Source organism: Lycorma delicatula, chromosome 1, assembly GCF_047948215.1.
Source record: "Lycorma delicatula isolate Av1 chromosome 1, ASM4794821v1, whole genome shotgun sequence".
NCBI lineage: Eukaryota > Metazoa > Arthropoda > Insecta > Hemiptera > Fulgoridae > Lycorma > Lycorma delicatula.
The window spans coordinates 228,835,972-228,850,714 of NC_134455.1; the positions used below are offsets into that span (position 1 = coordinate 228,835,972).

Below are 14,743 nucleotides of genomic sequence, written 5' to 3' on the forward strand. Positions count from 1 at the left end.
CCAGTAGATCAAAACTTTATCCCAAGAGGGTCATATTATTAAAAATAATCGAATGATCCATGACATCCTGTAGCATTGAAGGGCCTTTGGCATCATTTTGAACCTAACAGGAATAGCCTATTAGAAAATAAAAGTATAAAGTAAGAATAAAATTCTAAGAACTAAAATCATATGTTATTTAACATATAGTTCCCATAAATCAAGCAAGTGCAGTTTCAGTGCCATTTTAATGTCTGCCATATGAATCTATGATAGTTAATATTAACTATAATATTCTTAGTCGTTAAGTTCCTTTAAAATTTAAATAAAAGAATTTTTGATTATCATTAATTTTTTTTCTACATTTTCATTTGCATCAAAATATATTTGTGTTTTTATTTCTTTTCAAATAATAATTCTTATAAAAAACATTTGAATTGCTTGCCTAGCTGAGATAATTTATGAATTATGTCATATTGTGAACCACGTGCTTATAGATAAAGTGTCAGTGAGTAAGGACTGCTGTGTTAATATTGTTATAAAATTAAAGTATGCATTTATTTTTGATAAGAAGATAAAATATTATTTAACTAAAAAATATGATTACTTATGCATAAAAATACTGTCATGCAATTGGTTCTTAAATATAATCATTTTAGAATTCTACATAGTTCTGTATACTAAGGTCTTGCAATTTTTACAATATATAAGGTAAAAATAAACAATCCATATGACTGACTTTCCGAGTGATTTTATGTTGTCTTTTCCTTTATATATGTAATTTAATAAACTGTATCTCAATTATTACTATATATGAGATTTCCTCTAAGAAACTAAACTTTTTTCAAGCTTATTTATTTTCTTGTTAATCAGATACCTCTTTTCAATGATGAAAATGAAGTAACCTCCATTATTTACATACAGCTATCAGAATTATTTCCTCTACTGGAATACATTATAATATAAATTTTATGGAATAGCCTTCAAGTTCAGCAGTGAATTTTCTTTAATCTCTCCTGTCATACAGAAATGGCTTTCTTTCATGGTAGCTAGCTTTCATCTTCACAAACAGAAAGATGACCATAAATCCGAAACAGGAAAATAAATGGTCTGAGGCACAATAGATGTGTTATATTTTGGCTAAAGTTCTTAAGTAAACTGTGCTGAATACACAGAAGCATTGCCAAGGTGCAGAACCCATATTCTGTTTGTTCACAACACACGCCTCTTAATTTTAATTGCTTCCCTGATATGTTGCTTTTTCTTAACAGAACTGTTTATTGGTTTTAGAGCCATTCCACTATTCCATTAAAAAAAACATATGATTATAACTTTGTATATGAGCACCATAGTCTGTTTGGTTTGAAATACTAAAACAAATCATAACACTGCACCAATTCATATGTTCTTCTCAGTTAGCGTGAAACAACTTCATAAGTTTCAGTAAAACTGTAACCAATTTTTAAAAAAAAATCTCAACAAACATATTTTGCTCTTCAACAATCTTTAATTACAATACATAAGAAAATCATTGCAAGCACAAAATGCATAACTTCATCACTTCACATTGCAAGAATGGAAATGAAATAAAAAACAATGGATCATTTCTAAATGACTTCAATACGTAATAAATATCTCTAGTGTCAAAGTGAATGTCAATGCATTAAAACGCTACTTCACAAGTTCAGTTGTTTTTTGGCTAAACCACATAAATTTATTAAGACCAGACTGCTTGTATATATATTTTTTTATATTCTAAGCAATTTCATTCTAATCACCACTTAATCAGAGAATTTGATTAAAATAAGCATTTAAAAAAATTAAATTTTAATTATAAAAGTATGGTTTTTCTAAGCACATATAATTTTTTTTAAATAACATTTAAAGCATATTTAAATACCTGATCAAAATAGAGATCACAATAAAAGATGTTACATACCAAAACTATTAAAAAAAATGTATTCATCTAGTCAATGAATATGGTGTATATATATAAGTAAAAATAACTAGCCTGTAACAACTTGCTGGCCTTAGATGGTGTACCAAGTTTAGAATGCAAATTGCTGCAACAAGCTCTCGTGAGAGTGGCTGTAAGAAAACCAGAGGAGTTGGAAGTAGCATCTTCACCAGTAGAAATTCCTGGAGCAAGAGCACCAACACCATCAGGATCATGGCCTCTCATCACAAGGCCCTGAAATGGACCCAGAACCCATGGATGACTTGCAGAACTCCTATAAAAACAACCACAATTACTAAAAGCATAATTTGGAAAAGATAAAATTACTTTTAGAAATCAATTAGGTCATTAGTATTCAATAACAGCTCAAAAAAATCACAAAAATGAAAATTACAAGGATTATCTAGATAAGTGGATAAGCTCTATTTATATAAAATTCTGGCCCAGTAAGAGTGATCAAGTTTAGTTATGTAGCTTTATAGTTTCTTGTTATGTTCAGTGTGAGTTCAACAACAATGTTAAAACTAATTAAAAATAATTAATTTTATTTTACGTCATGTCCAACGAGAAGACCATGCTGCAATATTAATTTGCATACAAAATGCAAAATACTGTTTAGCAAATTAATTTACATAAATTACATGGTAAAAATGAGAATTAAATAATTTAAGTTTAATAGATGCTGCACATCAATTATTATATAGGCTTTAGCAACCAACCCTAAATTGACACCAAGGAACTTGAACAGTAGATCACGGAAAAAATTTGTAATTGTATAAAGAATGTATACAAATGTATGCAGAGAGACCTTAATTACAAAACACAAATAATACTATTCAATAGATATAAACAGTATATCTTGTTTAAAGTGATTATGTAAAGTATGATAAGGAAAATTAAAGAGAATACTCTGATGTTTGCAAATGACCATAATGATACGAGATAAGAATAATGAAGCATAAAAGAACAGCTAAATATATCGAATGAGCAATGACACAATGTAACAAGTTACAGACTTAATTTTTATTTTATACTAAATACAAACAAAATCTGTTTAAAAAGGTTTCCAACCATAGGCTGGAGAAAAATTGTCAAAAACCAGCTTATTTAGTGGCTTCCAATCCTAGTCACCTTTGAATTAATCCCTTTGTGACTTTACACATTTAACTCAGTGCTCCTACCAAGCTGGAAAAATGTTTCATAACCCTCTTTTGAAATGCCGACCAGCTGTGCTGTTGTGTGCATTATCACATCCTCCTAGCTCTCAAATTAGGGTTCTTTCAGGAGCATCTTCAGTTTGTTCAACTCTAGGAATAACCAGTAAGCATAGGGAAGTAGGAAGCTTGATGAACCTGAGGAATTTATTGTTTGGTTAAGACATCCTAATTAGATATCATAATGGGTGATGATTATCATGATGCAACTGGCTCTTAAGTAACTTCACATGTTTGGTCTCTTGCACCTAACTGCATCATGAAGACTGCAGAATCTATAAACGTTACTGTTTCTTGACAGTATTTGTGACGCACAGCTTCAAAAAAGTCAAAAAATTAGTCAGCATAACTTTCACTTTGCTCCTAGCTTGTTTCTTATCTTTGGGGGTGATGGTGATTAATGTACTTTGGTTTCTGGACCATACACAAACACCCAACTTAGAAAGACTTGAAGAAATCACCACTGGAGGAGTCATCATTGGTGCAGTCCAGCAACTCAAGTGCAAAGTTTGGCACAAATTTCACAACTGCTTTATGCATGCTAAAATTGTCCATTAAAATCATTTGTACAGAACCATTACTTATCCCAATGTTACTTGTAATTTCTACAACAGTCAACTGACAATTTTTAATTATTAAATTGCATACGTGGTTAACTATATTTGGATTTAGGCTTGCTGATGACCTATCAGTATGCTGGTTACTTTCACCTGATGTTGTTCAGCCATTTTGAAAACTTTTGTACTGTTCTTTAATTTGTACAACTCCTCATAGTTAAAATTCATGATTATAGCTTGATTAATCTTATGAACCGTTTCACTTTGGGCATCACCAAGCTTTTGGCAAATCTTGATGCAGTAAATCTGTTCAACACACTCAATCATCATCCACAGTATAAAAATACAATAAGCATGTGTTACAATAACACATGCACTGGCTGCAGGAAAACTGACATCCTCTTAATACCAAGAGAATGAGCATTACATAATGTGCTGCATTCTATCAAATTTACCACTCACTAACATCCAACATTTTACTTAAAAAAAAAAAAAAATTAAAGTAATGCAGTGTAAAATTATAAAAATCATGGTTGTCTTATATAAACCACAACATCTGAACATATTAGAAGTGGTCCATTTTTTGCATATTAAAAAATACAAACATAAATGAGTATGCTGTTATACTCATCAGTATGAGCTATGCACTTTATACACTGTAAAGATGTTCTATGTAGTTTTCAGGAATCATAATATGTTGGTAGTTAGTGGATAATAATCCAAACGAATATCATTTACGTGAGGTTGATAAGTTTTTGAAAGTAATGAAAAGAAAATTTAACTGTTTATTGCAAACAAATTCAGATTTAAGTTTAATTTGCAGTATACTTTGTTTAAGTATGTTAATAGTTGATCCTAATGTCTTATATTGGTTTTATTCAAAAAGATTATGTCATCAACAAATATATGTTCATACATGTACTTATATATAAGTAGAAAAATTCTATTGGTTTAGTGAATAAGGGTGACCCATACAAAGACCAATACACTAGACTGAAATTTGCTTTAGAATGTTATGTTATAAAAATGTTTTGCATTTTTTATTATTTCTGAGATCTGATATTCTATAATGCTTGTGTTTAAGTTCAATCTTAAAAATAAAGATTGAAGAATGTTTCACACAGTATAATCATTGATGCACTGCTACACAAGAAAATAATACTAAAACAAAGATAAACATACAGAAGAACTTCGTAAAGTTTAGTAGTAAAATTGGAAATTGCACAATTTAAGAAAATGAAATTTATTTAGCTTGTAAGGAAGCAACTATTAAACTGAAAATAAACTTGTTTTTCCACTGCAAACCTTAAATGGTTAAGTAATGTGTTTAGTAAGATCCCGATCATTTGATGGGGATCTTAAAATTTTCAAACAGAAAAAAGAAAAGTTAAAAAGATGTTAATATAAATAAGTTAGAACTTAAAAGAAAAGTTAGGATATGTAGGTGATGCTGGTTTCCTAATTGGTGTTAGTGAGGATTAACCAATCATTTTTAATGAGATTTGCAATTCAGAGATGTGAATTTTGGAAAAATCATCAATTTTTAAATTTGATTTCACATTCAAGTGATTGCTCTTGAAGAATTAGCTTCTGGGAGATTTACTTAAAATTTTGATATTTCTTTTTTTAATAAGTATCTTACACCACATAGGAAATTATGTTATAAGCCTTAACTGCAAACTGCATCTGCTTTGTGACTACTTTAAACACTGATATTTACTTGTTTTTGTTTTAACATAAACTGAAGTTTGTAGAATGCAGAAAAAATTAATATAAATACAGAATTTCAAAGTATTTAAAACTAAATTATTTTTGAAATCACAAACTGAATAAAATCTAAGAAGTACAGTGTTTTCTTCAAAACCTTTTTAATTGCTATTCCATACATCCACTAGTAAATTGTTCTTGTAAACGGGTTTAATAAATGTTTTTCTTAAATGCAGTTTTTTCACCCTAGTGAAATCTGAATTTATTACTGGCAGTTTTCTTTTTAAATTTAAGCAGAATTTTACTTGGATTATTGCTGAAAATTCTGTCATATATAAATTGTGTCGTTCATTTAGATTTCACTGTTAAAAGTTGTAGTGTATATTGTGTAATGTTTGAGTGTGCAAAGGTGTGATCATTTTTTTGCTTTGTGTAGGACATCAAAGTTGTCATTACTGTTTATAGATTAGTAATTTGTCTCTAAGAGATGGTTGTCAGTTGATAAATCTATGTTGCTCTACATTTTTTTAAGTGTTTATTTGAAGCATCCTTTTTGACTAATGTACAGTCAGAGCACTTTAATTTAAATATTGCATAGACAATGTGTTTATTTAGCAATAGTGTTCTGTGTGCATTTTGTTTATTGACCTTAAGGTCACGTTGTACCCACAATTTTCTAAATTTGTGTGATACCTTCTTTTTGCTTTCATTTATATTTGTTAATATTTACTGTTTGTCATTGGAAAACATAATTTTTAAGGTTTGCCAATGGAACAAATACATTAATTTTCAATTTCATTTCTGCTCTTTTACAATCTGAAAAAAATCAGAAAAACATCATATAATTTCCATTTCTTAAATTACCCAGTTTCCATTTTTTAGCACTACAGCTAACTAAATTATTTTATTGAAAAAACTCATACTTCCTTGAATTTAAGCTCAAAAAGGAAATTTAAGTCAATTTTTTAAGCACTAAATACAAGTATTACTTCAGCTTCCATTAGTACAAGAGTATAAACTCAATTATACATATTTTATTAATTCAAAACAAAAGTTGGATGCTACTTTTCACAACCTACCAATTCTACCATATAACTCAATTTATTTGTTATATTTTCTTAAATATACCATATAATAATGTTCATATTTTTTACCCATCTATCGCCTAATACTAAAATAATTCCAACATAGTTTACAGTAAAACAGCACCAAATACACTGAATAAATGTTAAATTACAATATTAAATTAAAATGCACAAACAAAATTCAGTAAGTTCCACAACAAGCAAATCACAGTGATCCAAAAAAGTAAGAGTTATTACGTTTGAATAATTAAAAGCAGTCAAGATATTTATAACATTAAGAATTTTGTATTTCATAAATAATACAAAAAATAAACTTTAAATAAGTAAAAAAGTGTCAATAATTTACATACCTACAGAACTAGTCTCTACTTCATATATGGTTGCAGGTGATACAAATTGAGCTACCACAATTGACTACAAAGAACTAAAAATGTTATGAGGCTAGCATTCACCATGTGCATTCACTTATTAACCTTTTCTTCAATGATTACTGAGTATCACTGTTTCTTATAACTGGGAAATAAAGCTAACCGTCCGACAATAAATTACAACAATTTTGAGCTAAATTGTCATAATTGTAACTCTTTGATTAAAAAAAAACCACCACTATAATCTCAAAGCCAAAATTTATAGAAACAAAATAAAATGTAAAAATACCTGGAATAATGCTGAATGGAAGCTGTAGACACTTTCAATTTCAGTTTATGATATACTCTTTCAATATCAAGTGAAAAAAATATATCCTCAACATCAAGTGAAAGTTTCAAACTATCTGGAGAACTTTTAGATGGAGGATTATACACAGTTAAAGTGAATCGAGCCAGAGTCCACTGCATCCAACCAGTTAACTTTACACCTCCTGCTACACCACCTGATAAGCCAAATATTAAGAATTAGTTTTATGTTAAAAAGACTACTAAAATTAGTTATCTTACAAAATTCACTAAAATGAATTGGTACTAACTTTGCGTAAATTTAGTCATATTATTAAGAGTAATAAATTATGAAATATTATTACTACTGAAAGTAGATTAGTTCCAAAAATGGAACAGTATCACAGTTTGATGGTTTAGATTGTGATATATCTAATGGATTAAATCATGACATATAAAATCAATACAGAGAATGCAGTTTTTCATTCTCCATATTCTGGAAAATATGTGAAAATTTTATCAGGAGTACTTATTTTTAAATGTCAGTTTTCTTGAACTTTTTCAATAGCATCATATTCTGAACACTAGGCTTTGCGTTACTCTTCTGTCATTAGCAATTGTTCAAGCTTGTTAAATTCAGACACTTTTTGCTTAAATTTCTTTCACTCATTATTGTAGAATCATGAATCTCACGCAATACAAAGTAAAATACTGACTATAGTACTAAGAGATATGCATTGAGAAATTTAATCATGGAGTGGGGTTTCACGGCTGGCAGGATTGTTTTGTCACAAGTATCATTATTTACTGTCATAGAAAAGCAAGCAACTTTATACTGCTGATTAAGTAGCTGATAGCTACCTAATGAACCAGTTGTTAATATGTACTCACAATCTACGTAACTATTGCCAATCACTTTTTGTTAGCAGTTTGTTCCTATGACACATGGTCTTTCAAGTGTCATTATCTCAAATTCCGGTCCTTTTACCTCTTGAGAATAATTTCAAAACTCTTCAAAGTTGCTATCGCGTAACTACTTCAACATTTTCATGCAAAAAGCAAAACAAACATTTAATTTAAATGCTCTCTAGGTACTTAACAGTTAGTAAAATGGTATGATGTAATTAAATGGATTTGTAAAAAACTGAAAGAATCTTCTGTTAAAAAAAGAACTTTTACACGTTTAGTTTCAAGAGAAATAATTGTGTAAAACACAAAACAGCAGTCTAATTTTTTCTAAAATAAAATTTATGTAAAGTAGTTGCTATACAAGAAGTTGGTTGTAGTTTTCAATTGGTGGTGCTGGCTACAATACAAGTCAGAATCTTGAATACTCAGAGAAATACAACCTAAAAAAAATCATGATTGACTTGATAAAATTTATATTTTAATTTGATGTGGAGTTGCTTTGATTTGCAATATTCTTGATAACTGGATAATGTATGTCAAAAGGTGAAATTAAGCTTGTTGTTGACAAAATCAACATTTTTTTTTAAACTTCACAATATTAGTTATAAAATGGCACGCCAAAATACTGTAATTGATGTAAATGTGTATGTAATCATAAAAATGTAACGATGTTATGTATCTAGAATGTATTTTACATATTTTAGAATATCAAGTTTGCAGGTATTAATTTCAATAAAATGAAAATAATCTAGAGGGTTAGTCAAACATAAACCAGACTTTTGTATTCATGACACACTGTAACATGAGTGTGCTGATGCAGAGGGATACTGACGGTGGAGATGTGCGGAGGAGATAGATGGCCCAGTTCCTCAACATTTGCATCTATCTGGTCAATAGTATCAAATCAGAGCTAGAGGTTCAATTGAGCAATGTATGCCACTAGGTTACTCAGAAATAATGGCATCAAACCCAAGCGTGACTGATGACAACATTCAGTCAATCTGTACCTCATGGAAGATGATGATGAACCTTATGGTGACAAGATTGCTTTGAAAATGGCTATTAGTTATGGAAGCATCAATTCCATCATAAAGCACCTTGGGTTCCACCAAGTATGTGCAAGATGGGTCCCAAGACTTTGGACTCAAATTCAGAAACTGGAAAACTTTTGAAAGGCTACTGAATCTATTTCAACATAGGAAATCATTTTTGGCGTGGAATGGTCACATCTGATGAGACATGGTCATTACATAATTTACTCAATAGTGAATAAACAATGTCATAAAAGTGGAGAGCTTTCTCTGTAAAAGTGAAAATGTATCCATAAGCTGGAATAGTACTTGCAACCCATCTTTTGGGACTGGAAATATGTATTGCTTGTTGTTTTTTCCATGAACATTGCACGGTGAATGCTGCGTAATACTGCCAATTCTTGAAAAAAAGTTAAAGTTCCCAACAGTAACTAACTAGGAACCCTGTCAGATAATAAGAGATGTGATTCTCCTTCAAAACAAAGCAGACCTCACAGAATCATTAACACTCACAGTAAAGTGGATGAAATTTACTGGGAGACATGATAAAATCCCAAGCATCCAAACTTTTCCTCCTGTGATTTCTTTTTATTTGAACCACTGAAAGAGGTTCTGGAACACATCAATTCCAGAATAACAATGAAGTAGAAGAGTTCATGCACAACTGCCTTATGATTCATCCTCAAAACTTTTATGAAGAAAAGATCCACAAGCTTCCCAAATGTTGGAAAAAATGACTAGAATTTCAGCGAGACTACGTAGAAAGGCAATAAATATGTTTTGTGTTTTTATATTAATAACAAATATTTAAAACAAAAGATCAGTTTATATTTTACTAACCCTCTGCTTTCATTTTTTCTCAAAAGTTTACTTTGACTACTATTTATGAAAAATGCAGATAATCATTCTTTTTTTTGACAGTTGTTTGTTACCACACCACCACTTTTTTTTATTAAACTTCATCAACAAACAATGAGTTATTACAACGGATTAAACAAAAAATATGTCTGTTAGCGAGCATAGGTTGTTTTTTTAGATTATGTTGACTCCATGTACTGACGAATCATATGTATATCACTACTGACATATATATCAACATATGTTATGTTTGATTAGGTAATATGTTATACATACAATTCGTCAGTACACTGTGTCAACATAATCTAAAGTGTTTTGTAATTCTTATTTATTATTAAAATATGTACTTTTTTCACCTTAAATAAACATTGTTATTCATTTTCTTATGAAATCTGAAGAGGTTGCATCAAAAAAAGTAGTGGTGCGATCACAAACAAGTACCATTTTTTTTTGTTCAAAGACATTTATGGTAACTTAGTTTTACTGTTTAATAAGGCTTAGTTTATATTAATAATCAAATTGGTATAATTTATTAAATAATAAAAATTGTATTAAATAATTAATTACATTAAAATTTAATTCTAAATTAAAGTAATGATTAGAATATTATCAAGAATATCAGAATCACAAATTTTATATAATAGTGGTATTGTTAACAAACTGTGCTATAGTTTCAGATGCTTTTATAAAAAAATTATCATACTGAAACCAATTTTCTTAATTTTTCACACTGAAACCATTTGTAAACCTCTCCAGGTTTTTCATAAAAAAAATACTTACTTTCATAATTATAACAGAGAATTAAATTTGCACATTTTTATTAATTACTAAAGGTGAAAAGGTATATAAATGTTTAATAAAAATAAAAAACACTGATTTTAGATTTAAAAAAAAAAATTACTAAAGTTATGTTAAATGTTTTAGTAAATTGTTTGAGGCATTATTTATGAAAAAATTGTTTTCATGTTTTTTCCCCAGCTTTTTAATTTTTTTTAGATTGTTGTCCAAATATTATGAAATCAGTTATTTTACTTCAGTAAAAAAAGTAGACAAGGTTTAGTACAAAAAAAAAAATATATATATATATATATTACTTTTGTACCTTTGCAAATTTTTGTCATTTGTATTGCTTTTTTTGATAAATTTGGGAAAAATTGCAGTTTTTCTTGATTTTTAACAAGATGGTAATTGGTATGAATAAGTAACATTTTTATAAATTAAATTGAACCAGCCTGTTTCATTGGTGAACCACATAAATATAATTTTAAACGCAGTTATGTCAATTCAAATAGTGTACATCAATTATACATTACATTTTGCAGCAAAATAACATTAATGATGATAAATATTATTTCATGAAAAAATAATATAGTTACTGTCACTAATAACTTATGGTCTCAATTATTTTGAAAGTTTTTTTTTTTTTAGTAGTAAAAATATAGTATTAACCCAAAGAAATAATAATATATGTACATTTATTCTTCCATGGATAGGGTAAAATTAAAATTTTTCTATGTCAAATTAAGAATATGCTTTGTCATAACACCTGATATAAATATTTAAAAAAATGTTATATGACAATTTTCTTAGACAACATGAGTGTTAAGTTTATTTTAAATTAAACTTTACTCCAATTATATATAAATGAAGAAAAAACGATCCCATTATATTTTTATGATTGCCATTAAATATTAATAAATGGCTAAGTAGCATTTGGATAAAGTTTTGAAATGTCTTTTTTCACTCCATTTTGACAACTAAATGGCTGCATTCAATCTTGTTAGCCCGGGTATGACTTTATACTGCTCTGAAGCAATTAAATTCCATATTAGTTTCTATATGTTAGCTCTGCTCCAAATTCCAAACTTTTTTGATCTTATAGGGAGAAAACAATTAATGATTCTTCATCAGATCAGCCAAGCAACATTTTGATTCAAGTCAAATTTCTCTAACTAATATTTGTGTTTTAGCGACTTGTAACAATTTTCTCAGAATTAAATTCTCTACAAAATTTGTTAAGATATTTTATATATTAACTGAAAGTTATTTTATAACAAACATTAAATATTGTTTTTTTGTTGCTTAATTTTTTTGAATTTTACAGGACTTCTAAAATAAATATTAAAGATACACAGTTTCAGGAACCATTTTTAATAATTTCCATCAAATAAAATAATAAGAATTCACTAATTTTTTACTGTAATTAATGTCTTTATGAAATTGTACCTGAGAAAATTGAACTATATGAAATTGTATCTAACTGCATACTAAGTATTACATACTTAGTATATAGATGCTAAAAGAAATAAAAACTATAAGGCAGTGTGTTGGTCTTTTAAAGACAATAAAACAAGATATCTTCTTAAGTTGTATCATCACCAGAGACAAGATATGGGTGTCATATGCGACTCCTAATAGAAACAACAATCCAAGATGTGGAAGCATTCCTTATGCAGACAAAATTCAGCCAAACTTTTTCCAGTTCAAAGATTATGTGCACAATCTTTTGGGGTAGATATTTTAGATAGTCATTTTATTAGTCAAATTCTTAACTCAAGGTCCACAATCATTGCGCTAAATGCTTAAGAAATTGTTTGTATGATAAAGTATAAACAACATGGTTTGCTTACCAGGAGTAATAATAACTTTATACATTGCAACATTATTACATAACAACCCACACTTTATTTCCATAATACAAAAATTCTTATTATCCTTGACTGGAAGTAATTGTATCACCTTAAGTCCTTTCTTGTTGTTTTGATAATTCCATGACAAAATGAGATGGTCAAACAAGCCATTTGAACATGGTTTGTGTCAGATGGTATCTTTTTACCTTGAAGGTATACAATGAACAATGGTGGAAACTATGAACAAAAGTAGTGTATAATGTGTGAATGCCAAATAGCAATAAAAGTTTTAACTTTTTTTTTTAGATTAGCCTACCATGAAAATTAATCTATCATGAATTTTTTGCAAGATAGTTTCAAAGATGTTGACTTTCATTCTCCCAAAACTGCTGCCAACACTGTTCTGAATATTTGGCAATTCTGATGAGATCTTTTCCATATGGGCCTCACAGAACATAATCCCATATGTACAAAGTGGTCTTTTTGCTGCATCTCAAGATATGGCTCTGTTGTTTCCTAAATGTAACTAACCTGATGGTAAATATCAGCTTTTTAAGGTTCCTCACATTAAAGAAATATATCGCAGGCCTAATTTCAGTTCCAGCAAGCATCTCAATTCTCTAACACATTATAAACATACAGTTTATAAACATTATAAACATACAGCAATGCATAAACGTAAGGAAATGGTATCAGTGCCTACTAATGAATCAACAAACTTTGCACACATGTGCACCATTGCAACCACAGCACTATATGACAATATTTAAAAATGCAACTTAATTTCTGCATATCCCTCATTTTAGATACTTAGATCACAATAAAACCTTCCTTTCTTTTTTTCTTTTCATTATTAAACTATTTACATATTCAGAATTAGCAGAACTAACGTTTTTATTGGAAAAGGATAGTTAATAGTATGCTTGTTAATTTTTACTTACATAAAGTAAAAATAACAAATTAAATTTGTATTTTTATTTTTCAATTAAACACAGTCAATAACTGATTATAATATATCAATAACAATCAATCATCAATGAAATTGGTAAAAATAAATAAAGGCATTTACAAAATACATATAAGAAATAAACTTAGGAAAAAAATTAAAAAAAAAAAAACTGTATTAAAATAAAACAATAATAGTGTCTTTTTACCATTATTCAATTCAGTCTTTATTCAACTGGGTTTTTATTTTATATGTACAAATAAACTCTTTGTTTTCTGTAAGTTATTTTTTGCTATGTGTAATTCTATAAAAGTTTTATATTTTAATAATTCCATTATAACTGCAGATGCTGGTCGTTTAATACTGATGAAAATTTAGTTCTACATTTGTACTATGTAAATGGCAAATGTGTTAAATAACATAAGTAATTTTATTACAATATTGTTAACAGACTTTTCTTAGTGTTATAATTACTGTATTAATAAGCAAAAAAAAAAATATTTCTGATGATTTTCTTTTATACATCTTAAAATCCTTGATTGGTCATTATGAGAATAGATCATTATGTTAATAGACAATTATGTAGTCCATCATATGTACTAAGCCATTATATGGATACGATAAATAGTTATGCAAATTTAAGACAATAGCATCCTTGAATGCGCAAAATCATCTGAAACCATGATTAGTCATCTAATAAAGATTTTACTGCACAATCTGTGCATAGTGAATAACTGTTTATACCTCATCAGTTGCAGATGAGCTATCCACTACTCAATAATGTTTTTCAAAGAACATCTGTACTGCGGCTACCCTAGTACATAACAATTCATGGTAGCATTAGACTGTGAATCCAGCCTTCAGACTAATACCAGTAAAAGCATGCAAATGTAATAATAAATCAGTCATTCAAATTTCAATAATATATGAATACAATTTAAACAACTTTATATTAAAAAAAATTATGAAGAATAAAAACAGAAAAAAATCATGAAAACTGGATCTTTCTTTATTTGTAACCCTAACTTTGAATATTACGGTACAAATATTACAAATGTGCACAACTGAAAAATATTTGACACAATACTCTGATTTTATTTAACACATAAGCTGGCATATCATTTGATTAAACAAATTAAAAAAGTTAAAAAGACACAAGAATAATATTATGAAAATTAAACAATATATGAAATTTGATAAATCTGTCATTTTTTAAC

The 14,743-nt window shown here is 28.4% G+C and overlaps 1 protein-coding gene across 2 annotated transcripts in view; it reads right to left on the minus strand.

Annotated features, from left to right (window-relative positions):
* Vps13B (vacuolar protein sorting 13B) overlaps window positions 1-14,743 on the minus strand; it is a 368,739-nt gene that overhangs the window by 209,204 nt on the left and 144,792 nt on the right. For both annotated transcript variants that reach the window (XM_075373949.1, XM_075373942.1), the window contains exons 23-24: window positions 7,157-7,370; window positions 1,991-2,210 (exon numbers count right to left, since the gene is read on the minus strand). In XM_075373949.1, the coding sequence (XP_075230064.1) occupies window positions 1,991-2,210; window positions 7,157-7,370 (434 nt within the window). The remainder of the gene's footprint in view (window positions 1-1,990; window positions 2,211-7,156; window positions 7,371-14,743) is intronic.